This window comes from Peromyscus leucopus, chromosome 12 (genome assembly GCF_004664715.2).
Source record: "Peromyscus leucopus breed LL Stock chromosome 12, UCI_PerLeu_2.1, whole genome shotgun sequence".
Lineage (NCBI taxonomy): Eukaryota > Metazoa > Chordata > Mammalia > Rodentia > Cricetidae > Peromyscus > Peromyscus leucopus.
This window is the reverse complement of record NC_051073.1, coordinates 78324910-78349282: the sequence shown is the minus strand read 5'-3', so window position 1 is coordinate 78349282 and position 24373 is coordinate 78324910. Positions and strand designations below refer to the sequence as shown.

Sequence of the window (24373 nt, the reverse complement as noted above, 5' to 3'; positions counted from 1 at the left end):
CACCCCCAGCAGGCTGCATGCCCTACCCCCAGCACGCTGCTGTATCCTTCCCAGTCTGAACCTTGTAAACTCTCCCTGCTGGCTTCTTCCAAGTGTTTATCAGAGGGGAGGCGTCTGGGTGTGCACAGTGGGAACGCAGATGGTGTGGGTGCCCACATATGATCCTGGCACACACATGGGTGGAGGTCAGAGGACAACTCTGAGACTCTTGGCTGTATGGGCCCTTGGCTTCTGTGCGGGAGGGGCTACAGAGGTAGTCATGGCTGCTATGATGAAGAACCGCCTCCAACAATGAAAAGCCTGTCGACCGAATGACAATGTTTGTGTTCTGTGTGGCTCAGGACTCTGGGTGAAGTCTTAGGTTCTGAGATTCCTTTGGGCAGTTAGGGAGATTCTCTGCAAAGATGGTCACATTCCCTGACAGCCAGCCTCACCACACACTGGTTTCTGATTTGTGTAGACAGTGTGGTCACCCTGACTGCCCCAGGTAGGGTCCCCCATCCTGATAAGCTTTGTACCACCTAGAACTGTATGGAGCCGCTGGCCCTTCAGAGAGCAAGGTCAGCTCTGGCTCCGGCACCCTCTTACCTTCTGTTCTTCCTCAGCAGGGCAGCAGAGCTTCGATCTCTTGGTGATTGGTGGGGGATCCGGTGGCCTAGCTTGTGCCAAGGAAGGTATGTATTTTGTATTTTGTGTCCCTTCTGCTGTGTTGGGGCCTTGAAGCTTTTGGGTCTCCTAGGAGAAGGAGCACTGTGGGGACAGGGCACATGTCCAGATGCAGATGCCATGGAACAGATGTCTCCTCAATCAGGAATCCACAGATCCTGAGTCTGGGTTCAGAGTGGCACAGTCCCATCCCCACTGGTTCGTCTTAAATTTATTTTTATTATTTTTAAATTACATGTGTATGCCCCTGCATAGGTGTGTGTGTGTGTGATTGTGAGTGCAGGTTCTCACAGAGTCCAGAAGAGGGCACCAGATCCCCTGGAGCTGGAGTTTTAGGTAGTAGTGAGCCATCTTATGTGGGTGTCAGGACCTGAACTCAGATCCTCTCTCTGCAGGAGCAGTCTGCTCTCTTAACCACTGAGCCATCTCTGCGGCTCCACATTTTCGTTCTTGTTTCTGAGGTGGAGTCCCACTTTAATGAGAATTGATAGACAATAAACCAGTACATATTTAAAGTGGATGACTTGAGGCTGGGCCTGGTCATGAACATCTGTGATTCTAGCTATTCAGGAGGCGGGGACAGGAGGATCACTTGAGTCTCAGAGTTTGAGATCAGCCTGGGTAACAGTGAGACCCTGTTCCAAAGTAAATAAATCAATAACACTCAAGTGAGCAGTCTTACAGGTGGGTGTGTCTGTGAAACCTGAACTGTGGTGAGGATGGTGACTGTCCCTGACACCCCTCACCACCTCTGAGTGGGCTGCATAACTACAGCCTTGTACTGACTGGGGTTCTGGATGCTAGCAGTCTGACCAAGTGTCAGCAGGACCGGCTCCTGTGGCCTATCTGCTTGTCCTGTCTTCATGTGTAGTCCCCTGGTTCTGTGCCCCAATCTCTCCTTACAGAACCCTAGTCAGCAGGACAAGGGACCAGCCACCCTGTGACCTACTTTAACTTTTTCTCCAAATATAGTCATAGTCCTTGGTACTGAAGGTTAAGTCTCTGGCATGGATTTGAGTGTGTGGGGTTCACACAGTTCCGGCTATTACAATGTCCAGCTCCCAGAGAGCATGGTAATTCCTGCCTTCCGTCTCCTGCCCCCCAGGCAACCACTGCCTGCTTTTTCCCACTGTAGGGTGCTTGCCATCTGGTAAAGTGTGCAGGAGTGGAAGTCGCTCTGTACTTTACTGCCCTGGCTCCTTTCCCTCAGTGGCACTATTTTTTTTTAATATTTATTTTTACTGTTTTTAATTGTGAGTGTCTGTGTGTGGGTATATATACACATGTGCAGGAGCCGTCAAAGCCCAGAGATGTCCGATTTCTCTGGGAGTGGAGTTGAAAGCTTGTGAACTACCCAATATGAGTGCTGGGAATTGAACTTGAGCTCTTTGGAGGAACAATATGTGCCTTTAACCACTGAGCCATCTCTCCAGCCCCCGGCATCGTTAGTTTGAGTCTTGACCACTCAGACAGTGTATGTAGTATGTTCTTATTGCATTGGGACAACACATGATAGACCATACTCGTCTGTTCACCTGCGTGTGGACATGTGTTCTTCTTTTTTCAATGTGCATTACTGCTTTGCCTGTGCATAGATGTGTGCATTGTGTGCCTGGTGTCTGTGTCCACAGAGGCCAGAAGAGGGCGTTGGATCCCCTGGACCAGGAGTTACAGATGTTCCTGAGCTGTCCTGTGGGTGCTGGAACCGAACCCTGTTTCTCTGTATGAGCAACAAGTACTCTCAGCTGCTGAGCCGTCTCTGGGATCCCGGGTGTGTGTGTGTCTTTATCTCCAAACATAGTCATATTCCTTGCTACTGAGGGCTGCGACTGAATTTTAACAGGGAGGATACAGTTCAGCCCATTACTATTCCCAGCTTCCTTTCCCCTTGTTTTGTTTTGTGTGAGACAGGTTCCATTTGGCCCTGGATAGCCTGGAACTTGCTGTATAGCCGAGTCTGGCCTTTAACTCCCGATCCTTTGCCTCAGCTTCCCAAGTGCACTTGCTGCTATTGCAGAGGACCTGGGTTTGGTGCCTGCCCCTGTGCTAGGCAACACACAACTGCCCGTGACTCCAGCCCGAAGGACCTAATTTCTTCTGCCCTCATGGGCACCTGCATGCATGTGGTGTACATGCATACGCGCACACACATACACAAAATAAATCAATTTAAAATATTGGTGAAGGGGGAGTTGGAGGATCGATTAGAGGGGGATCTGTGATTGGTATGCAAAATGAATAAAAAATTTTTTAAATAAAAAAATGTTTTTTTTGCCCGGTGTGGTGGTGTATTCCTGTAGTCCCAGCACTCTTGAAGCAGAGGCAGTTGGATCTCTGTGAATTAGAGATCAGCCTCGTCTACATAGCAAGTTTCAGGGTAGCCAGAGCTTCATAATAGAAAGACCTTGTCTCAGAAAACCAAATAAATAAGTAAAAATAAAAATCTTCAAGCCAGGCCATGAAGATGCTAAGGATTTGAGAGTCAGAGGTAGACAAGGGTGGGGATGACAGGTGTCCCTGGAGGTCAGCCTCTAAGCTCCATGCCAGTGTAAGGATGCCCAGGCCCAAGGACCAATGGGCTGGGCAGTAAGGCACTGAGCTACCCAGACAGAAGAATTCAACAAGGAACCCTCAGGACATGGCTCACACATATACAGGCCGTATAACAAACTGTGCACTAAGGTGAATCGAAAGAGAATCCTTCGGAGTACCTGTATTTTCCACACTAACACAGAGCATAATTTATATATAATTAAAAAATATATACAAACTAAAAACGAACAAACAAAAAAACCCTGAGCTTGCAGAAGGTCGGACATTTCCTTCAGCCTCCACTGTGTTGGATGTTTTAGACGGAGTCCCTGCCTAGCCTTATATTGCTTTTGGATATCCTGAATTAAACCTTGTTTTTGCATTCCGGCTTGAAAGAAAGAAAGAAAGGAAAGAGGGGAGGAAAACAGGAAGGAAGGAAGGAAAAAAGAAAGAAAGAAGAAAAAAATGAAGAATTTTTTGAGAGAGCGTCCCATGGTGTAGCCCAGGCTGGCCTCAGATTCGGAATCCTTCTGCCTGTGCCTCTGAAGGGCAGGGTCCCAGGTGGGCACCTCCTTGCTCACCTTACAGTTTTTAGTGTGTGAGTTTTAGTTTGTTTCCTAACGCCGGGTTAGAACATTCTAGCCAAAGCCACTTGGGGAGGAAGGGGTTTGTTTGGCCTGTACTTCCATGCCACGGCCCATCACTGAGGGAAGTGGGGCAGGATTCTCGGCAGGAACCTGGAGGCAGGAGCTAGTGCAGAGGCCATGGAGGAGTGCTGCTCACTGGCTGGCTCCCTCTGGCTTGCTCAGCTACATTTCTCACACACGAGAGCACCGAGCTAAGAGTGGTGCTGCCCCGTGGGCTGGACCCTTCCACAACAGCCACCTGCCTGTCTGCTGGAGGCGTCTTCTCAGCTGAGACTTCCTCTTCCCAGATGACTCTGGCTTCTGTAAAGCTGACAAAAACTAACCAGCATAATTGACCCCTCGTCAGTCTGACACACAACCATAAACCATAAACTTTCCTGTTAGCTCCAAGAGCTCATGTTAATATCACAATATAAAATTAATACAATTTTAAAAGCCCACAGACTTTAAAAATGTCAATACTTTAAAAGTCCAAGGTCTCTTTAAAAGTCCAATATCTCTTTAAAATCTCAACGTCTCAGGCTGGAGAGATGGCTCAGAGGTTGGGAGCCTGACTGTTCTTCCAGAGGTCCTGAGTTCAATTCCCAACACCCACATGGTGGCTCACAACCATCTGTAATGAGATCTGGCGCCCTCTTCTGTATATGTAATAAATAAATAAATCTTTAAAAAAAAAAAAAAAGCTCAAAGTCTCTTAACTGTGGGGTCCTGTGTGACCCCAGGAAGACCCATATAGCACAGGAGGGTCCTCCCAGGGCTCACAGCCCTGTTCCATCCCCTGGAGATCAGGGTCCTGAGGACACAGGCCCTCTATTTCCTCAAGTACCCCCATGATGGGCCCTGTGAGGACCTGCAGGACAGGGCTGGCCCTGTTGTCTAGGCTGTTGGCGTGGCCCCCCTTCCACACACAGCCACTGCTTCTGTGTGGCCTCGGCAGGCAGCTGCCCTGTGTGCAGACTCCCAAGTCCCCCTGCTCCATTCTGCTGGCTCTGCTGCCTGCCGGGTTCCTGGCTAAAGCATCTGTCTTTGTCTTCTTTTGCAGGGCCCTGGCCCAGCTGTTGGTTCTTAGGGATCACATCACCATAGCTGGAAGGCTGTCCTGAGCAGACCCAGGCCTGGAGCCGGGGGCCCACCCTTATGTGGCGGGTTGGCCAAGCCTCTTGTCCCAAGCCAGGGCCTGACTTTATGGATCTCCCTCTGACTTACCCTCCCCTCTCCTGATCTAACTCTCCAGGCCTGAGTTAGCTGTTTACTGACAAGGTGCTGTGTAGTGGGAGAGAAGGGGTGGGGTGTCCCCATGCAGTGCTACAGAGGAGCAAATACGAGCCTGGAGTGGAGGTCCTGGGGCAGGCAATAGGACAGGTGGGGACCTTGGGAAAGAACGTGGGCTCCCAAGGGTGGCTGGAATGCTACCCCGCATGCAGGCTGACCACAGCGAGGGCTGCTCCAAGAGTCCAGGCAGGGAAGTTTAGGAGGCAGATAGTTGGGGTCAGGCTGTGCTTGCCCCAGCCCCCGTCATGGGTTCCTGGGACACCCTCCCTCTGCAGTGTACTCTTCCCGAGCTGCCTGTGCTGGGGCCGCCCCAGCTGCTCCTGCATCTGCCTAGAACCTCAAGTAACCTTGGGCCTGACAGCCACAGCAGCGGGGGACCTGCTCCTCAGTGCCTGCTGTTTGTGACTTAGAGATGACGAAGACTGACAACAAGCATTAAAAGTGAAACCAATACTATCTTACAAGGACTCCAATTTGCAGTAAGGCTCATTAAGGAAGGGAATCTCTCAGTTGCCTTTAGCCTACTGGGTATGGGTGGGTTAGGACTTCTGTTGGTCTTTTCTGTGTGGAACACACAGATTGCAAGCCCAGTGCCACTTTGAGATCTTTGGCAGCAGTTAACTCTGCAGCTCACACACGATTGAGCCTGTATAATGAGTATTCAAAGATGGGTAATGCCTGGGGGGCACTCACCAACCTAAGACAGAGTACCTGTGTGGCCTGAGCAGGCGTCTCCATGACAGGTAAGGTAACCTGCTGACGTCCCACGCAACCCAAGTCAGAATCTCATTTATTAGTAAAAGGGGGACCTGTAGGGCCCTGGCCCCTGTTTTGGGTAACTGTTGCCTTGCTTGCTGACCTTGACCTTGATATCCTCCCTATGCTAATTCCCTGCCAGGTTCTACCCTCCTGAATGCTTAAGGGAAGTTCCTTGTCTGTGTATCCTGCATATTGGGCATTAACAGCTTTTTAGATGCAAGATTGTAAAACATCCACCCTCTGATATTCTCCCATTGTGCTGTAAGCCTGTATTTAAGGCCTCCAACCTCCTTCAATAAAGGGCATTTGGATTCTGCTGAGGCAAATGACCCCCGCAAAAAAAAAGTACGGGTGGTGGTGGTGCTGGAGCACACCTTTTATCCCAGCACTCAGAAGGCAGAAACAGGTGGATCTCTGTGAGTTCGAGACCAGCCTGGTCTACACAGAGAAAACCTGTCCTGAAAACCAATAAAAAAAAAAAGAAAGAAAGAAACCAAAATAAGACTGTATCAGCAAACATCGAAATTTTTGTAAGAAAATTTAAAGATTAAAAGAGCAGCAAAGGAACTGCCTGCCTGTCTTCTGAGTCAGCTCACCAGAGGAGTGCTCACCCGCCTGCCCAGCTATAGAGGAAGAGGGTTAACAGCCACTGCTGCCACCTGGTGGACATTTCCTCAAGTGCCCTGGCAGGGGTGTGGGGTGGGGGGAGGCTCTGCCCCTGGCCCTCAGCCCAGGAAGGGCGGCTGGCTGGTTGATGTAGGTCCAGGCGGGATCAGCGGAGGTGACGCTGATCTTTTCTAGTCTGGAAACAGGCCCCTTCTGAGGCTTGGAGGGGGAAGTGGATGGGTGCTTCCTCAGCAGCTGGGTGCCTGGGCAGATGTGCCCTGTGGTCTGAGCACACTTCCTCTTATGAAAGTCAGGGAGCAGGGCTGGAGAGATTGTCTCCTGAGTGCCACACGGATGGAGAGCAGCAGGGGACAGCGTGGCCCCACAGCTACCGGTCCTCAGGGTCAGGGTCAGGGTTCCCAGTCATAGGGTGCAAGGGCGGACTGTCACGTTGTACAGCAGGGAAGAGAGCAGTATGGTGGTTGAGACAATAATTGAGTGGATCTCTTGTATCCAAATAGTTAGAGCTTTAATTTCTTTCATGATAAAAGATCATGGCATAACTAGAAAACGGGATATAAGTCAGGGTTTTTTTTTTTTGTTTGTTTTTTGTTTTTTGGTGTTTTGAGACAGGGTTTCTCTGTGTCGCTTTGGAGCCTGTCCTGGAACTCACTCTGTAGCCCAGACTGGCCTCCAGAGTGAGGGGATTAGGGCATGCACCACCATGGCCCAGCATTGTTTTTGTTTTTTAAAGACAGAGTCAGTAGCCCTGGCTGTCCTGAAATCAGTGTAGACCAGGCTGGCCTTGAACTCAGAGCTCTGCCTGTCTTTCCTCCTGGGTCTGGAATTAAATTGTGCGCCACCACACCTGGAAAGCTTATGGCTCACTCTAAGGATGAAGTGTGAGTGGCTGGTGACAGTGGCAGGCGCTGTGGCCATCTGGTAACAGCCAAGCGGCATCTGGATATTCCCAGGTTCCTGATTTCTGGGGGTCCTAATTGGTGATGGCAGTGCCCAGGGACCTGGCACTGACCCTGTGAGAATCTCTTAGGTGACACAGTTGGTGACACCAGCAGGATGACGCCTGCTCTGACTTTTTATTCCCTTTGGTTTTCTGGTGTGTAGGATTGAACTCAAGGCCTCTTGCATGTGGGGCAGGCACTGTGACCACTGCACCTCCAGCTCAGTTCAGCCTTTTCTCACAGCTGCTTCCCGGGTCTGCTGCAGTGGTTTTGGATGGTGAGTGAGCTCACTAGCTGTAGAGTGTGCCAGTGTTGACAACCTGGAGCCACAGCACTTGAGGACAGGCTCCAGAAGCACAGTGGGGTCAGGATGAGTGTGTGTCATCAGGCAGAAGGAAGCTGGAAGGGGATCTCAGGGTAGGCTGAGTGGTCACGACTTCATGGGCTGCTTGGACCCTTGTAGAGGGCCTTCTCCAGGCCGTCTACTGTCTCCCGGTACTCCAGGTATGAGCTGTAGTGTGTGCACTCGAACTTGGTGCTCCCCCGCACATATTCCAGGAAGTCAGGGGCTCCCGGGACGATGACATTGTCAGCTAGAAGTACTGTCCCCTTGCGCAACAGGCCACATTCCTGCAGGGGACAGACAGGGAGGGTCATGAATGCTTGGCAAACCCACTGTAATCTAGGGGCAGCTGTCCCCCCATGGAGTCACTTCCAGCTACTGTCCATTCTCCCCAGTATCCAACCTGGCCCTAGAGGGGCATGTGGGCACCACAGGTTTGTAGGATGAGAAGAGATGGTGGGACCAGAGGGCCAGTTTTCCTCAAACACTCTATGCCAAAAATATGGGTCTTCACCAACAACCCTGACCTTGAGGATCTGTTCTGGACTTTCCACCTGGGCCAGGGAAGACCCTAGGTGCCTGGGCTCTGAGTAGGAGGAGGGAGCTGTTTCTGGGCCCGCAAAGCAATGGCTCTAGAACCTGTGATTGTGAGAGACCTCCCCTGTAGGGTACTTGTCTCTCCACTCCGGCAAGTATGCCTGCTGACAGTATGAAAGCATATAAATAACAAAGTACCTGACAAGGAGTGGACCTTGTGTGTGTGTGGGGGGGGGCAGAGGGGCGGGAAGCAGCAAATGGACACCTGGATGTCTTATTTGAAGGTTGCCCAGGAAGCTTAGGGTTTGTTTTTAACATAATCATGAAACAAAAGTTAAAGCAATCCTGTCTGATGTGGCCCATATCTATAATCTCAGCATTCAGGAGGCTGAGGCAAGAGGATTGAAAGTTCCAGGCTAGCCTGGGCTACAGAAGACATTTGTCTTCAAACACATACACACAAAGCAACCCAAAAATGGGAAGTAAATCCAGTAAATAGCCAGGGCTGAAGTGTATCTCAGTGGGACCGTGGCCTAAGATTCTGTTCCCAGGACCACACACATAAAATCAAAACATCCCCACCATCCTAATGCAGGGGAGTCTGTGCCCTTGCAGAACAGAGCTGTACTCCTAACCACAGTCCAGGGCTCCAGCTGCTCCCAGAGAACATGTGGGCTGTGAGAGCTGAGGGACCCTCAGGCAGTCAGTAAATTCAGGGATAGTCTCAGCACTACAGTGTGAATGAGCTTCCCTCTGACCCTTAGTGAAAGCAGAAGACGATGTCATGTCAGCACTGGGTGGAAAGACATTGGTGAAGAAGTGCTGTGGAGGAAGGCGTCTACCCAGTCCAGAAAGGGGCCCTGCAGTTCAGGAGGGGGAAGAAAAAGATGAGCAGGGAGTTCCTGCCCAGCCAGGGACTCGGAAACATCGAGAGTCACATGGTGACCCTCAATAAGACTAATGACGTCGAGACATAAAACTTCCTGATTTCATCGCTACAGGAAGACGGGGACTTGGAGGTGCTGGCAACCTGCTGCCCGTCAGGAAACAAGCCCTATCCTGAGGCAAAGGCAGCACCTGTCCTGTCTGTATTTGGGGACCATGAGCCTCCTGTAAGACATCTCGGGTGAATGTGCACCTGTGTGTGAGGAACTGTGCTTCTATGCTAAGGAGACAGCGGAGTGCAGAATTCTGTAGGTAAGATGCTGTGGACAGGGTCTCACTATGTAACCTAGGCTGGCCTCAAACACGATCCTCCTCCTTCAAGTGCTAAGATGAAACGCATGCACCACTAAGCCTCGTGGTGAGGTTAGTTTATGATCACCATTCTTAAAGGTTTGTCCTCTGGGTTCCGTTCTCTACAAACATACACCGAAGAAGAAAAACCAGTGCAGCCATTCCCAATGCACCCTATCTTCAGGAGCTAATTGCCAGGTTGAGCTACAGTGCTGGGATCCGGTAGTTTCTGAGTTACTGAAGAGCAGTGTTTGCTGTTTTCCTAAAAGCAGGCTCCTGGGATTGTCACACACACAAAGCTGCAGAGACCCACCCGTGCACTGTGCCTGCCCGCTCTGCTGTCTATACTCGTGTTCAATGTCTGCCAGGGATGAGCCTGTCCAAGCCAGCTGCCCATGGTTGACCTGCCCTGCTGGTCTCCGTTCCGTCCCCTAACCGCCGGCCCTCTTGCTAGAAACATTCTCTGGTATAACTTCCTGGCCATGCTATATGCCTGACTCCCACCATAGTGCTCAGCACCTCTACAACAGTTTGAAGGACCTGAGGTACCCTCCCTATGCACCATCCATGCCTCCACAAGGTCAGCAAAAATCCTTCTGGATGCCAGGACTCACCCCCCCATCACTTGCCCAAAACTCATTCATGCCTGACCTTTCCTCAGTGCCCTTACATTCCCCAGAACTATCTGACCCACACCCAAGCCACAATGGCCTGTCCTGCCCATGGGCTCCTTGGCTGACCCCTCACATTCCAGACCTCACTGTACACGACAGGGTGTACAACTCTTGAGAAAACTGTGGCTGGGCCAGAGCACAGGGACAGCTCCATGCTGGCTGTGGAAGACGGTGAGGAAGCCCAGTGAAGGCCAAGGAGCCCCTGTCGCTTTTCTGGCCGCAGAACAAGGTCATGTCTCCTCAAGCTCGTCACTTGGGACTGGGGTGGCTCCCCCGTCTTCACTGGGGGTCCCTGCCAGGTGCAGCTGGCAGAGCAGCAGTGCTGAGGCCTGGGAGGGCTAGGGAGATGCACTTGTATAGCCGAAGCTTCAGGAAGACCCAGGCCATGCTTGCCGTTCCTGTGGCTAGCCCAGTGGACCCCAGTCAGACCCAAGCTGAGGCCAGTTCTGCTCCCTTGGGGACTCAGAGACGTGTCCTTCATCCCAGGTGTTCTAGTCTCTGGTGCACTTCTCACTCCCTCGCAGACCCCTGCTTGCAGGGCAGGGGATCCCTGGCCCTGGCACTCCTACCCAGACCCCTCCCTTCATTTCCACCTGCCACAGGGCCTCTGCAGCCCACCAGATTCCCAGCCTGTCCCCGGACCCACAGTAGGGGTCCTCAGTGGCCGAGGCACAGGTACCCCAGCAGTGAGCACAGAAGCCATCCTTCCAGGCAGGGGCCGCTCAGCTCACCTCCAGGAGACGTGTGTCTGGCAGGTAGCGGTCTTTCCAGTGGTCAAGAAAGACCATGTCTAAGGTGTCCACATCATACTTGGTCTTCAGCTGCGGGATGAGGTCCTGGGATGCCCCAATGAGGATGGTGACCTGGAAGAGTATTCTGTCAGTGCTGTGCCCACAGGGATAGGCAGGAGCCTGTCTGGACCCACATGTATCTACATCATTTCCTTCGGGGCTCCAGAGAGGAGTCTGCTGGGTAGTCTCTCCTGGGGCGGTCTGGAGGTGCTGGCTCTCTAGGATAGGTCAGGGAGATGTGCCCTAACCTGCTGGGGTTTCCTCCTGTGACATGGCAGGTTGGCAGGTGCTCAGTGACGGAACCAATCCCTCTCCCTCCCCACTGCCCGCTCAGCCCTCCCAGCCACACTGGTTGCAGGGCCATACTTTGTCCTGCAAGCCTGCCAGGCTCAGCATCTGCCTGGTGATGGCGGCATAGTCCGGGTTCATCTCCATGGTGAGGAGCCGGCCTCCAGGTGGCAGCAGGCGGGCTATCCGTGTGGCCGAGTAGCCACAGTAAGCTCCCAGCTCCAGCACCAGTGAGGGCTTGTACTCCCGAATCACTGCATCCAATATTTGGCCTAGAGGGTGGTGAGGAAGATATGAATACAAGCAGGAGGGGAACCCTACCCCCAGGTCTGGGTCTCACCCCTCCCTAGACCAGTACCTTTCCCACTTGTCTCAAGCTCCTGATTGCTGCTGAGAAAGGTCCTTAGCCTCCTGATAGCCCAGAGGACCTCACTCTACATACCCTTGGAGAGTCCTCAGGATTTTGCACACACACACCCCCACCCCACCTCGATCGCACTCTCCGAACCATCTACCTGGTTCCTTCATGTGTAGATGTTACTGTCTCTAAGGGGGTCAGGCAGGGGCATGACCCATGATTCCCTCTCCCCTTTAACAGGCTCCCCTGCTGGCTGGACCACCATGCCCAGTTCTGGGTTTCCATTTCTAAGCCCCGACTGCAGGCTGGGCCACGTACCTTTCGAGGCACCCACATTCATGGCCCACTCCTTCTCTGAGCAGTAGGTGTCAATGGCGTCCAGGACGCTCTGGGGGTCTCCAGGCTTGGCATGCTGCTGCACATGGCGAAGGATGCGCTGCTCCTTTGTGTCACCCATGAGCAGGTTGCGGACTGGCTGCTGCACGAATTCAATCCAGATGATTGGTAACATATCCCATCCTAGGCGTCGCAGGAACAGGAAGAGGGTCAACAACAGGAGACCCAGTGAGATGACAGCGAACAGCATCTGCAGGACCAGAGCAGAGAAGACAGGTTTATGTGCTGTGTGCCCTTCCTGCCTCACCCATCACGTGCTCAGCTTAGTACACCCATTGGTCCCTTGTGCTAAAGGAGGGCCAAGGTCCAGAGCATATGCCCACATGACTCACTGGGTCAGAGCCGTGTGGAGGCCAGTGAGGCACAGATCCCAACCCTGGCTGCGTTCTCAGGGAAGATGACTGCTGTGGATATTGCTCTATATAAATAAAACACTGATGGCCAGTGACCAGACAGGAAGTAGGTTGCCAGGCAAGAAGTAGGTGGGACAAGGAGAGAGGAGAATTCTGGGAAGCGGAAGGCTGAGGGGGGAGACACTGCAGCCACTGCCAGGAGAAGCAACATGTAAAGACTCTGGTAAGCCACCAGCCACGTGGCAAGGTATAGATTTATAAAAATGGGTTAATTTAAGATAAAAGAACAGTTAGCAAGAAGCCTGCCACGGCCATACAGTTTATAAGTGATATAATCGTCTGAGTGATTATTTTATATGTGGATTGTGGGACTGCGGGGCTTGGGGAACCTGGAGAAAAGCCCTCCAACAACAGCTGACATCTCACACTGAACTGGCATTCTGACTGTTTCAAGCTGAAAGAGGAACTGTGTGTGCAGGATGGGTCACATGCCCTGTCTCTTCCTACATGCAGCAGAATGTGAAGATTTCTTGGGAGGGGGTCCGCTGTTACCAAGACAGAACAACAGCCTTCATCAGCAGAAACTGTTCATGGGGCTGGAGACCCAAGTAAATGATCTCACTGGAGTGACACTCATTTTCCAGCTGGATTCACAGCCCCTTAGATGACCAAGTGATATCCCTAGAATCACAGAGAGATCTGTGTCCTGTTTCTCCCCACAGAATTAACACTTGGCCTCATAAAGCAGGGAAACCTTGGTCCTTGTTCTTGATTTCCTTTGGGTTGTGGATGGAACCTTGTGTGTTCGAGGCAGGCACTCAACTACTGAGCTGCATTATCAGCCCGATTTCTTGAGCCAGGCTATGTAGCCCAGGCTGGTCCTGAACTCATAATCCTCTTGAGGGCTGGGATTACAGGTGTGTGGTACCATGTCCAATGTTTTGGTCATTTCTCTGGTCCACATCTCCTTGTGGAAATCTCCAGGGCTGTGCAACATTAATCCGATGCATGTGTTCTCCTGCTGCTGCTCAGCCTTGTGTTGACTCATTGGCTTGGCTGGAGACCCAGAAAGGAACTAAGGGATACTGGGATCGACTGAAGTAGGGAACACCTCCAGATTCCAGATCCTCTGAGATCATGGAAAAGAGCTGGTGAGCTCAGTGGTACAGTGCTTATGTAGCACACGAATGGCCCCGAGTTCTGTCCCTAGTACAAGGTGAGTGTGAGTGAATACGATCACACACTCACCTTCTAGCAAGCAAGAGCTGGGTTAGGAGCCCAGGATCTAATCGACAAAGCTCGACAGATTCCACGTTGACACTGAGCAGAGTTCACTATTCATGGCACGAGCTTGTGATTTATACCACAAACCCTAAACAGAAAGACACAGGAAGGACCCAGAGACACTTCCACCAAACACGCTGTGGCCATTTACAGTTCCTTCCTGAGCGGGCACTGACCTCAGCTGGGAAGGCTTGTGGAAGTCTTAAAGGAGGCAGGCCCAAGCCTAGGTGTGATGGCTGCGTCAGGACAGTCAGGAGAGAGCAGAAGTGACCCAAAGCTGAGGGACCATGGGCACTGACCACTGACATGACCCAAAGCTGAGGGACCATGGGCACTGACCCACTGACATGACCCAAAGCTGAGGGACCATGGGCACTGACCACTGACATGACCCAAAGCTGAGGGACCATGGGCACTGACCACTGACATGACCCAAAGCTGAGGGATCATGGGCACTGACCACTGACATGACCCAAAGCTGAGGGACCATGGGCACTGACCCACTGACATGACCCAAAGCTGAGGGACCATGGGCACTGACCACTGACATGACCCAAAGCTGAGGGACCATGGGCACTGACCACTGACATGACACTGGCCTCCTTTCACTCCTTCCTAATGGCTTAGATTTCCTAACACACGCTTGGGTGTCACAGTGTATGCTGTCCATTGTCCTTACTAGAAGTAGCTTGTGAGTGGTGAAACAATGAGCTATTCTGTTCTATCTGTCTGTCTGTCGATCTGTCTAGATCTGTAGTGTGTAACATAACATGTATAAAGATTTAAAAACTGGCAGTGCAGGGAAAGGCTGGGATGCAGTTCAGCTGGCAGAGCGCTTGCCTGGAGTTCATAAAACCCTGGTTCCAGGCCACACCAGCTTAGCATGGTGGCACAACATTCAGGAGGTGAAGACAGAGGTCAGAAGTTCAAGATCATCCATGTGAGTTAAAGGACAGCCCGGAAAACATAAGATCCAGTCTCAAAAGGGGTGGGGGTGGGGTAACAAGGAAGACCCAGGAAACCTTGTAGGGAAGTGTCTTAACAACATCAGTTATGGTTACTGAGGAAATTCGTCTCAAAGCCAGGCTGGAAAGAGTACTCCACTGTCCCTGAAATGGCTTTTTTCTGGGTGGGACCCCGGGGATCGGGCACAAGGCTTCACTGGGCTACACTGCCAGCCACTTACCTTGAGACAAGTTTTCATTAAATTGCCCAGGCTGACCTTGAACGTCCTCTAGAGCCCAGGCAAGCCTTGAAATATCCTTCCTGCCTCAAACCCAAGTAGCAGGAGCCTGCGTCACCAGGCCTGATTTTGTTTTCTATTTTAAAGTAAGATAATAAAGTTGGCCAAAATATGAAAACATTGGAACCCTTGCACACTGCTGAGATGAAAACTGGTGCAAAAAGTGTGATGATTCCTCCAGAGCCATCCCAAGAATCACCACGTGACAATGCTGTGCAGCCCGAGCTGAGAGCAGGGCTGGGTCTGCTCTTGTTACCAGCGCGTGACTCACAGAAGCCACAAGTGGAAGCAACCCCAAGCTTCTCTCAGCTGAAGAACTTCAGTTGTCCAGACACAGAATAGCAAACACCACAGGAGTCCACTCCCAGGCGGGAAGCAGATCAGCCACTGAGGCTGAGGAGGAGGAGAAGGAGGAGGAGGGAGAATTGTTCAATGGGTTCAGAGTTACAGAGGGATGAGAACGTTCTGGTAACAGTTACGCAGTGTTGTGAATGCCCTTCCTGTCAGACAAATGGCCAAATCTGATGTTTTTAACTCAAACTTATTTACAAAATTGCCAGGGGGTACACTGAAAAGGGATGTTAATCATCTGCTTAAAGGCTGTTTATGCTGAACCCTGAGCTGTGTACAGCTCATTCAGTGTGGGTTTAACATGTGTCTCCAGCATGTCCAATACACTCAAGTTCCTGGATGTGAGAAGCTTGATCTAGATGCTTGATAAAACCCGGCGCACCCATGCACATATTAAGGTCTGGGTTAGATTCTTCACTGTAGTCAACTATTGACTTTGGGTTAGTACAAGGAGAAGGAAGCTGAGCCAGTTATTCTTCAGGTGAGCTTTATTAAGAGAACGCCTCAAGCAGGGTGGCAGCGCTCGTCTTTATTCCCAACACTCGGGAGGCAGAAGCAGGTAGATCTCTGTGAGTTCTAGGCCAGCCTGGTCTACCGAGTGAGATCCAGGGCTACACAGAGAGCCTGGGGATGGGGCTGGGAGTAAATCCCGGGCATTCTGACAACATTGGGAGCGACAGCATTAAATGGAAGAGAGGAAGGCATGATGTACAGCCTGGGATGTGAACCAGGCCTGGACTGAACCATAAACTTCCCTTACAGCTGTGAGGGGATGAGCTGCAAGGCCCCAGCAGGGCTCCTGAAGTTCTTGGCTAAGAGGGAGAATTCTGCAAGGAGAGAAAGACAGGAAAGGACAGGGAGGAGACGGGGAAGACCGAGCTTGGCAGTGCACACAGGAGGTTGAGGGTCAGGAGAGAGTTCCAGGCCATCCAATGCTGCACAGGGACACCTGTCTCAAAAGCCCCAGGGCCACATGAGATTGTGTTTTACAACAGGTGGAGACCAATTACCTCCATGATAGCCTCCAGGCACCCCTCCCATCCCTAGTGCATCCGGGTGCCTCCAGCTGCCATCTTTTTTTAAGATTTATTTATTTATTATTATGTATACAGTGCTCTGTTTGCAAGTATGCCTCCAGGCCCAAAGCGGGAGCCAGATCTCATTTGAGGCGGTTGTGAGCCATCATATGGGTGCTGTGAATTGAACTCAGGACCTCTGGAAGAACAGCTAGTGTTCTTAACCTCTGAGCCATCTCTCCAGCTCTCCAGCTGCTATCTTAAGAAGGACCAGCAGTAATGGAGTTTGGACTCTAAGGTTGCAAATACCACCTGAGCTTTCTCTGTGTGGAAGTCTCTAGGCAGACTGCTGCTGCATCCCTCTGCATCCGGACACAGGCTTTCCGAAGGGTCCCCTGCTTTCCTAAGGGTCCCCTGCATTCCACAGGGTGCACTCTGCCTCAGATCAGATCTGTTTCCTCCAAGATCAGGATGCTCTTTGACTGGGCAGTAGGGAGGCCAGAGGGCAACTTGTGGGTAATCATGGAGCAGGAATCCCAGGCCTGGCCTTAGGACAGGTCCTGGGGCCTGGCACACCTCTCACTGCCAAGCAGTTCTCTCCTCTGTAAATTGAGGCGAGATTCCCCCAGATCCTGCAGGACTGAAGAAGGCAAGGCAGGACAGGTTACATAGCACCTGGCACCTGCTGGCCGGCCAGACATGCCCAGGAAGCACAGAGCATCCATCCAAGACATGGGTAGTCTGGCCTAATGAGCCAGCCCCTGGGACAGCAATAAGCCCAGCTTAGATGCCTCCAGGACTGAGCAGGCATGGGCCCCTGCATACCTCAGATGGTAACTCCTCCCTTCCAGCGCTGCAGATGGACCCTCAAGAGCATGCACACAGGCATCCTACCAGTCAGGGCCCTGCAGTCCCCATCATTTAAAGAGAAAGCCAGACACGTGGCTCATGTCAGCAACCCAACAGTTAGGAGACCAAGGCAGGAAGCTTACCAGTTTAAAGCTAATGAGCTGTACAGTGAGCCCCAAGTAGCTGTGGCTACACAGTGAGCTCCTGGGGGTGCATCCCGGGAGTTACACCAGCCTACTGCATCAGTGAGCTCGGGATGAGTAAGAGAACCTGTCTCAGAAAATAAAGTGGGGTCTAGGGATGACTTGGCAGTTAAGAGCACTGGCTGCTCTTCTACACGACCAAGGTTCTCAGCACCCACACGTTGGCTGACACCTGTAATTAGAAATCCAGGGGATCCCATGTCTTCTTCAAGGCTCTCTGAGCACTATACCTACCTACATACAAACATGCTACACAGACATGCAGGTGGGCGGGCCAAACACTCACATTAAATATTAAAAAATAGGAAGACAGCTGAAGTTGACCTCTGACCTTGACATGCATGTGCATATAGACCCACACCCACACCAACTCATGCACATAACACACACACACACACACACACACACACACACACACACACACTCCTCAAATGAATAAGGCTGAGATGTAGCTCATGTCTAACGTTTGAGGCTCTGGATTCAGTCTTTAGTATGCCATAAAACTGGGTATAATGACACCCACATATACCCAGTTCCCAACACTCGAGGTTGAAGGCAAGAGAATCCAAAGGTCATCCTCACCTATGTAGCACATTCCAGACCTGCCCGGGCTCCATGAGAACCTGTCTCAAAGCCTCCTCAGTGCGCAGGGCAGGGCTCTGCCCTCCTCGGCTTTCTTCTCAAAGCCAGCCCCTCGTGTGATCTAAGCCTGTGTTCTGCACAGGCGCTTTCACGGTGTGGCTGATCCTGCCCCACCACAGGATGCTTGAGAGACCCAGTATGAGGGGCAGGGCTGCTTTCCCTCTCACAGGAAGCAGGCCTCCAGAGAGGGTGGAGAAGGCCAGAGAGGGCTTGGCAGGCCAGCTGGGGTGATGTTCTCTATCTGGGAAGCTGCAGTTTCAGGCAGCTCATGGGCTGGTGACCAAGGAGGACCCCAGCAGCTGTCCTGTTGGCCAGGCCTGGTTCCCCACCACCTAATCCACTGCATGTGACCTGACACTGACCTTTCACCTCACTCACTACCCAGTGTATGGCCACACACACCCTCCTACCACAGGCCCTGGGCCCCAACACACCAGCATCTCAATGAAGATTTTCTCCCTACATCGACTCTAGCCAGGTCCTTTGTGGTTTTTTTTTTTTTTTCTGGCCCAGACCTCCACCTTGGCTGAACAGACTAGAAAGAAATCTGAACCTAGTTCCTAGGTGGCTCGAAGAGACACCCTTAGGATGACCTTAGCTCCTTCAGTGCCTCCCGCAGAAAACCCTAAGTTTCCAAACAAATACTCTGGGTGCTACAGCCAACACCCGCAGATAAGACTTTTGTCCTCCAGCCTCGGTAACTAAGCTGTGAGGGGCCTGGCCGGACTTTCCATCCTTTTCCCCCTTCACAGTGCTGGGTGGTGTTCTATGGAAGTTCTACCGTTGAGCACACCCCACCTAGGAGCAGAAATTTTGTAAGCCCGAGGACAAGTCCAAATGGGTTCCCATGAACCAATTCTTCCTGCTTTCAGCAGATTCCCATTTCCCAATCTGCTCAAGCCACAGTTCCTCCTTCCTATTCTTCCCTCCATGTAGGTCTCATGTAGACCAGGCTGGCCCCCAACAAGCTACCTCCCACTCATCCTTTTGCCTATGCTGCTCCAGGTCTGGGGTCACAGGTGTGAGTCACCATGCCCTGCACAGGCTGTGCCTCTCCCGTGCAGCCAGGGCTCAGACTGGCCAGTCTGGCCATCTCAGAGAGCTACATCCCACTTCCGCTTGTCCTGCTGATAGCTGAGAGATCCCTGGGTCCAAGGCTTCAGACAAACACCCACTGCCACGATGAGGACAGACTGTCTCTCCTCTCCCACTCTCAGGAAGCCAGGTGGCTCCTGGCCTTCCTTCCGCTCAGGCTGAAGGTTTCTGGCTCCTGGTTCCAAGTGACAACTTAAGCTTTGGGTTTGAGGTTGGAAGCTTGTCTTCCTGCCTCTCTGTAAGTCCTCGCTGTTGTCACTGTTTGCTCCAAAGTCCCCCATGGGTGCTTCTCAGCAGCTAGGACATCACCACTGTGTCAACGCACAGGAACACCACTATGCACCCAACACCCAGCTCCCTTTTCCATCGATGTGGCTCTCAAGGATCACCTGAAGCACCAACGGGGGGGAAAGTTAAGACCCCTCCCCCTCCCGTCTCTCTCCATGCTGGGTCCAAATCCGCAGCACTGTCTGCCAGGCAAAGCAAACGCTCTACCTTTGAACTACACATTTTTTTTTCTTTTTTTTTTGGTTTTTTTGAGACAGAGTTTTGTCTGTAGCTTTGTGCCTTTCCTGGGACTCACTTGGTAGCCCAGGCTGGCCTCGAACTCACAGAGATCTGCCTGCCTCTGCCTCCCCAGTACTGGGATTAAAGGCATGAGTCACCACCGCCCGGCTGAACTATACATTTTTAGACGTATGGAACGATTAAAAAGTTTGTGTCTGACTGGGTTTATACCTTTCTTTTTTAAATGTGTGTGTATGGCTCATGTCCTCTGAGGACAACTTTTGGAAGTCAGTTCAAATCCAAGTCATCAGGCTTGGAAGCAAGCATTGTAACCACTGAGCCACCTCACCAGCCCCACACTGGGTTTATATCTTAAGTATGGAAATTTTAAATTATGTTTGAGCCAAAATACAGCAAGAGCATCTAAATTTATTCTACTCCTTGCATTTCATATAAAGACCCTCAAGAAGCAAGAAAGAGGGTTTTCATATGTCTTTCAAGAAGTGTTCTCTCAAGCAATAAACAGATTTTGGCAAAATTTTTTTAAAAGTTTGTGTCTAGTTATCGAGTTATTAAACATATTCTATCCACAGTATAATTGTACCAAGGTTGGGTATAGTGGCGCTCACCGTTAACACCAGCACTTGGGAGGCAGAGGCAGACAGATCAGGGTCATCCTGGTCTCCATAGCAAGTTCCAGGACACCCAAGCCTACATAAAAAGACCCTGCCTAAAACAAAGAAAATCACCAGCAGCTGGGGAGACTCTCAGTCAGTAAAACGCCTGCCCCGCAAGTGTGAGGAGCTGAGCTAATCCCAGAATCCTTAGAAAAGCCAGGTGTGGTGGAGTATGCTGGCAGACCAGTCTGTGGGGAAGACAGAGCAGAATCTTTTGATTTTTGCTTCTCAGATTCTTAGTTCCCTTTCTTCTTCCATCTTCTCCTGTGGCTTGGACTTGCTCCATAGCCAGGACTGGCCTTGAGTTCCTGAGCCTCCTGCCTCTACCTCCCAAATGCAGTAATTCAAGCATGACTGCTATACATCCTCATGCCCAGATTCAGATTCTGAGGATTTATGACCTACCTCTGCATCGGGTTTCATCCCGTTTTCTTACATGCTGTGTTTATTACTTTTTTTGGGTGGTGGTGGGGTTCATGTAGCCCAGAGTAGCATCAAACTTGCTATGGAGATGAGGATGACATCAAATTTCTGATCCTCCTGCTTTACATTTTGGGTGCTGGAAATAGAGACATATTCCACCATGCCCAGGTTCATTAAGTGTTTGAGAGAACCCAGGGCCTCATAGGCATGCCAGGCAAGCACTCTACCCTTCTCAAATCAGGAAAACTTAGGGGAAAAGGAAAAGAAGCCCCTTATCCCAGGATCAAGTTTATGTTTTCCTGTGGGCTGAGGGTCAAGAAACTTCAATACAACTGATAAACCCAAAACTTCCTACAGAAACAATACTGTTTCCCTAAAGGCATTGCAAATGACTTTAAAACAACCGAGTCAGGAAGACCAATCAGTTCCGATTCCCAAAACCACTTAAAGTCAAACAAGGAAATACATGTCTATAATCCCAGTGCTGTGAGACGAGAGAGAGAGAGAGAGAGAGAGAGAGAGAGAGAGAGAGAGAGAGAGAGAGAGAGAGAGATGGCACCTCAGCTTTGGGCTAGCTAATATAGCACAGGCAATGGTAAACAAGAGAAGATACCGCCTCAACCAAAGAGGAAGGCGGGAAAAGGGCCACGGTTGTCCTGACTTCCACATGTTCATCATGGCATGTACTTGCCCATACTACTCAACACAAACACACATACTCACACGGAGTCAGGCATGGTGGCTCCCAAATGTCGTCCCAACACAGGAGAGGCTAATGCAGGGTCCTGGTGCAAGTTATAGGCCAGTTTAAAAAAGAGGAACCAGCAACAGGAGCAAACTGTGCTTCCTTAGAGCCAGAATGTTTGCGACTTGGAGCTTCACTGTGTCAGTGCCCTGTCATCCCCTAATTAAAAACGTCCCTCACGAGACCATCTCGCAGCTTCATTTGCAAAAAGGAAACTGTGCCCTCTTGTTTTCAAAGACAGGGTCCCATTCTGTAACCCAAGTTGGCTTAGAAATCACTGTGTAGCACAGACAGGCATCAAATTCATGATGGCCCTCCTGAGTGCTGGGATCCCAGGTGTGTGCCACCACACTCTCTTAATCCTTCAAACTGGGAGCAAATACATCCACATGTGACATCTGGCTTCAATGCCTCACTAAAACTCTGTTCTCAATTTTTCACCTTCCTAATTTCTTGTCACTTGGAACAAAAGCCCGACAGTGTGGGTCCTTGTCGGGACCCATTCTTGATGTAGCTACTCCGATAGAAACTTTAGAGCCTTTAACACACCAAATACGCTATAGACAACCTTCTGCCTGGAGCCAGGTGCCGTGGGCCACGTGGGAAGTCCTCTACTGTGTCCATACACTGTCCCTGGAAATGATCATGCCTGAAACCGTATGGTCAATCACTCCATTTCAAACACTCACAGGATACCTAGAAACCCTACAGACTGCTGCTCAACTACCCCCCTGTCAGAGACCTGGCCACTGGCATCTAGAACGTGATCAACACATGTCCACTGGACTCAAAAGTCAATTTGTATCAAACACTAACCATTATTTGATCAACACATGTCCACTGGACTCAAAAGTCAATTTGTATCAAATACTAACCATTATTGGCTTTCTCAAAACCCGTCCTCATAAATCCCCTGCTCCTTCCAGCTGGAGAGTATCTTTGTCCTAGTACACTTAGTCCTTGTGAGATGAAAGGTCATGGAACAGAAATGGACTTCTGTTTAGTAGGATGTCTCTCCTCCCTGGAAAAGTGTCCTCTCCTTGATCGAGAAGGCTGAGCCACGTTTGGTTAAACTCCTTTTAAAGACTTAACCATGAACCGTCTGAGAGCTCAAGGCTGCATCCTTAGATCTAATTTCCCCTAGCCTCAGTTTCTGTGGGAGAATGGGAATTAAGTTCCTTAAGCCCCAGCTGGCAGGAAAACCATGAGGGGCTTGCATGGACCGCCCTTCCCTTCCCTTCCCTTCCCTTCCTGATTTTGGTAATTGCTCCTCACTGACTTCTGCACTCCCTGTTCCCCTCTGGAACCACATCCACTGGGGCCACCTCTGCCCAAATGGGGATGACCCGGCTAGGCTCCCCTGGCAGCGTTCCTAGGTAAAATCTGCCCCTCCATTAGAGTAGTGCTGTGTCTCTGTGACACGCTGTCCTCTTGGGCCCTACTCCACCACAACTCCTAAAAGAGGCTACAATTACCCGTGCCAGCTCCCACCGTACTCCTAAGGCGTGGAGGGCCAACAAGGACCCCAAAGTCCCAGGCCGCACACTTCCTCTTTCTCTCATTGTCCCAAAGCCTGCCCCAGCGCTCCCCAGCTTCAATGGGTAGCCCATTCTCTTGCATAGAGAGACCCAGGGTTATCCTCAGGCCTCTTGGAGAACTCCTGTTGAGGAGATTGCTTAACAGCTTCCAACTCCACTGACCACCCGTGGGCCTGGTACCTCTGACCGTCTGGTCCCGATCCAAGAACTAAGTGAGACCCTCTCATGATGGGCCAGGCCTGGATGTGCTGCATCCTGTCCAGGTTAAGCCCAACTCCAGGGACTGGCCCCCCAGGCTTATCTCCCACCCCAGCACTGAGCTTTAAGCTCCCCGCAGGAGTGTGAAGACCGGCTGGCTTCAGCGCCCCCAGCCAGGAACAGACCCCTTCCCCGTGTCCACGTTCCCCAGCCGCGGCCCACGTTCCCCAGGTGAGATCCAGTACCCAGGTTTGGAGACCCTCGCCCGAGGTCAGCGCCCTTCAGCCCAGTCCCGTTCCACGGGTGCAGAATCCGATCCCGGGTCTGAGCTGAGCGCGGTGCAGGCCTCCGGCCGCCGCAGCACTCACCTCGCCCAGGCCGCGCACAGGTCTGGCCGGGAGGCGCGAAGGGCTCAGGCAGCGCGAAGGGCAGCCCCGGCCGCCTGAGGTCCCCGCACCATGGCGGCGATGGTGGCGGCGCTGCGCGGGCCGGTCGCCCACTTCCGGTCGCGGACACGGGCCTGGACACGCGGGGCCCGGGGCGCGGCGAACGCAGCGGGAGGTAGGGCGGGGTCGTGGGAGGTGCACGGGAGAGGTGTCTGCGTGTGTCCACGTGGGGTCGCGGTGGCGGGGCTGGGACGTGTGCGCGTGGGCGCCAGCAGGACGGGTATCCGAGGACCGCTGCGCCGGGCAGAAGGGGACCTGCTTTTGGCGCTCGCTCCCTTCTCAGATGACTCAAGTGCTGCAGGTGCCTTGCTTGAGGCCCTGTCCCCAGGATTAATTGTGGCCCTGTGGGGATGTCAGGGGCCCTGGGGTCCCGTGGTACCCCACCGGACCACTGCTCCCTAGTTGCAGGTCCTGGGTTTTGTTGCTGTGATTTTTTGGTTTTGACCCTAACCCACCTGAGCCAAGCTGACCTCAGACTGCCCGGTTAGTTGCCACTGACTTTTTGGCCTTCTGGTTTCCTCCCAAGTTTCTGTCATTGATTTGTTGTTTTCTGTTTTGTTTGTTTTGGGATTTTGAGTCATGGTCATGCGCCCACGCTGGCCTTGAACTGCTCCTTGCGCCTCAGGTCCAAATGTTGGGATCACAGGTCCGCATCCCCATGTTCCACCTAGCAAGGACTTTTTACTTGTACACAAGGGAATAAATGAGAAGATGCTGGAGGGCCGTGGGACGAAGA

The 24373-nt window shown here is 51.7% G+C and overlaps 3 protein-coding genes across 7 annotated transcripts in view; 1 reads left to right on the top strand and 2 right to left on the bottom strand.

Moving 5' to 3' along the window:
- Positions 1-23519, bottom strand: part of LOC114681003 (catechol O-methyltransferase-like) — a 43609-nt gene extending 20090 nt beyond the window's left edge. The window contains exon 1 of one of the 2 annotated variants that reach the window (XM_028854188.2): positions 23437-23519. Coding sequence is in view for 1 of the 2 variants with exons in the window: in XM_028854187.2 (XP_028710020.1) it covers positions 20693-20710 (18 nt within the window). In the remaining variant the exon portion in view is untranslated. Of the gene's footprint in view, positions 1-20692; positions 20726-23436 lie in introns of those variants that run through there. The other variant, XM_028854187.2, reaches the window with a different exon arrangement.
- Txnrd2 (thioredoxin reductase 2) overlaps positions 1-24373 on the top strand; it is an 89387-nt gene that overhangs the window by 2141 nt on the left and 62873 nt on the right. For 2 of the 4 annotated variants that reach the window (XM_028854183.2, XM_028854181.2), the window contains exon 1: positions 23629-23752. In XM_028854183.2, coding sequence (XP_028710016.1) covers positions 23650-23752 — 103 coding nt within the window. In that variant the 5' untranslated portion in view covers positions 23629-23649. Of the gene's footprint in view, positions 1-605; positions 675-23628; positions 23753-24373 lie in introns of those variants that run through there. The other 2 variants (XM_028854185.2, XM_028854182.2) reach the window with 2 other exon arrangements.
- LOC114681002 (catechol O-methyltransferase-like) lies at positions 7563-23680 on the bottom strand. The gene is made up of 5 exons (XM_028854186.2): positions 23560-23680; positions 11990-12257; positions 11392-11585; positions 10966-11097; positions 7563-8074 (listed from the first exon to the last, which is right to left on the bottom strand). The coding sequence occupies exons 2-5, from the start codon at positions 12255-12257 to the stop codon at positions 7883-7885; spliced, it is 786 nt and encodes a 261-aa protein (XP_028710019.1). The 5' UTR covers positions 23560-23680; the 3' UTR covers positions 7563-7882.

Excerpts from the sequence above, each read along its gene's own strand:
- LOC114681002 (XM_028854186.2), bottom strand. The coding sequence starts at position 12,257 with ATGCTGTTCGCTGTCATCTCACTGGGTCTCCTGTTGTTGACCCTCTTC. Across the intron at positions 11,098-11,391 it reads TGGCAGGCTTGCAGGACAAA|GTCACCATCCTCATTGGGGC; the intron begins GTATGGCCCTGC and ends ATACTCTTCCAG. Across the intron at positions 8,075-10,965 it reads CAGACACACGTCTCCTGGAG|GAATGTGGCCTGTTGCGCAA; the intron begins GTGAGCTGAGCG and ends TGTCCCCTGCAG.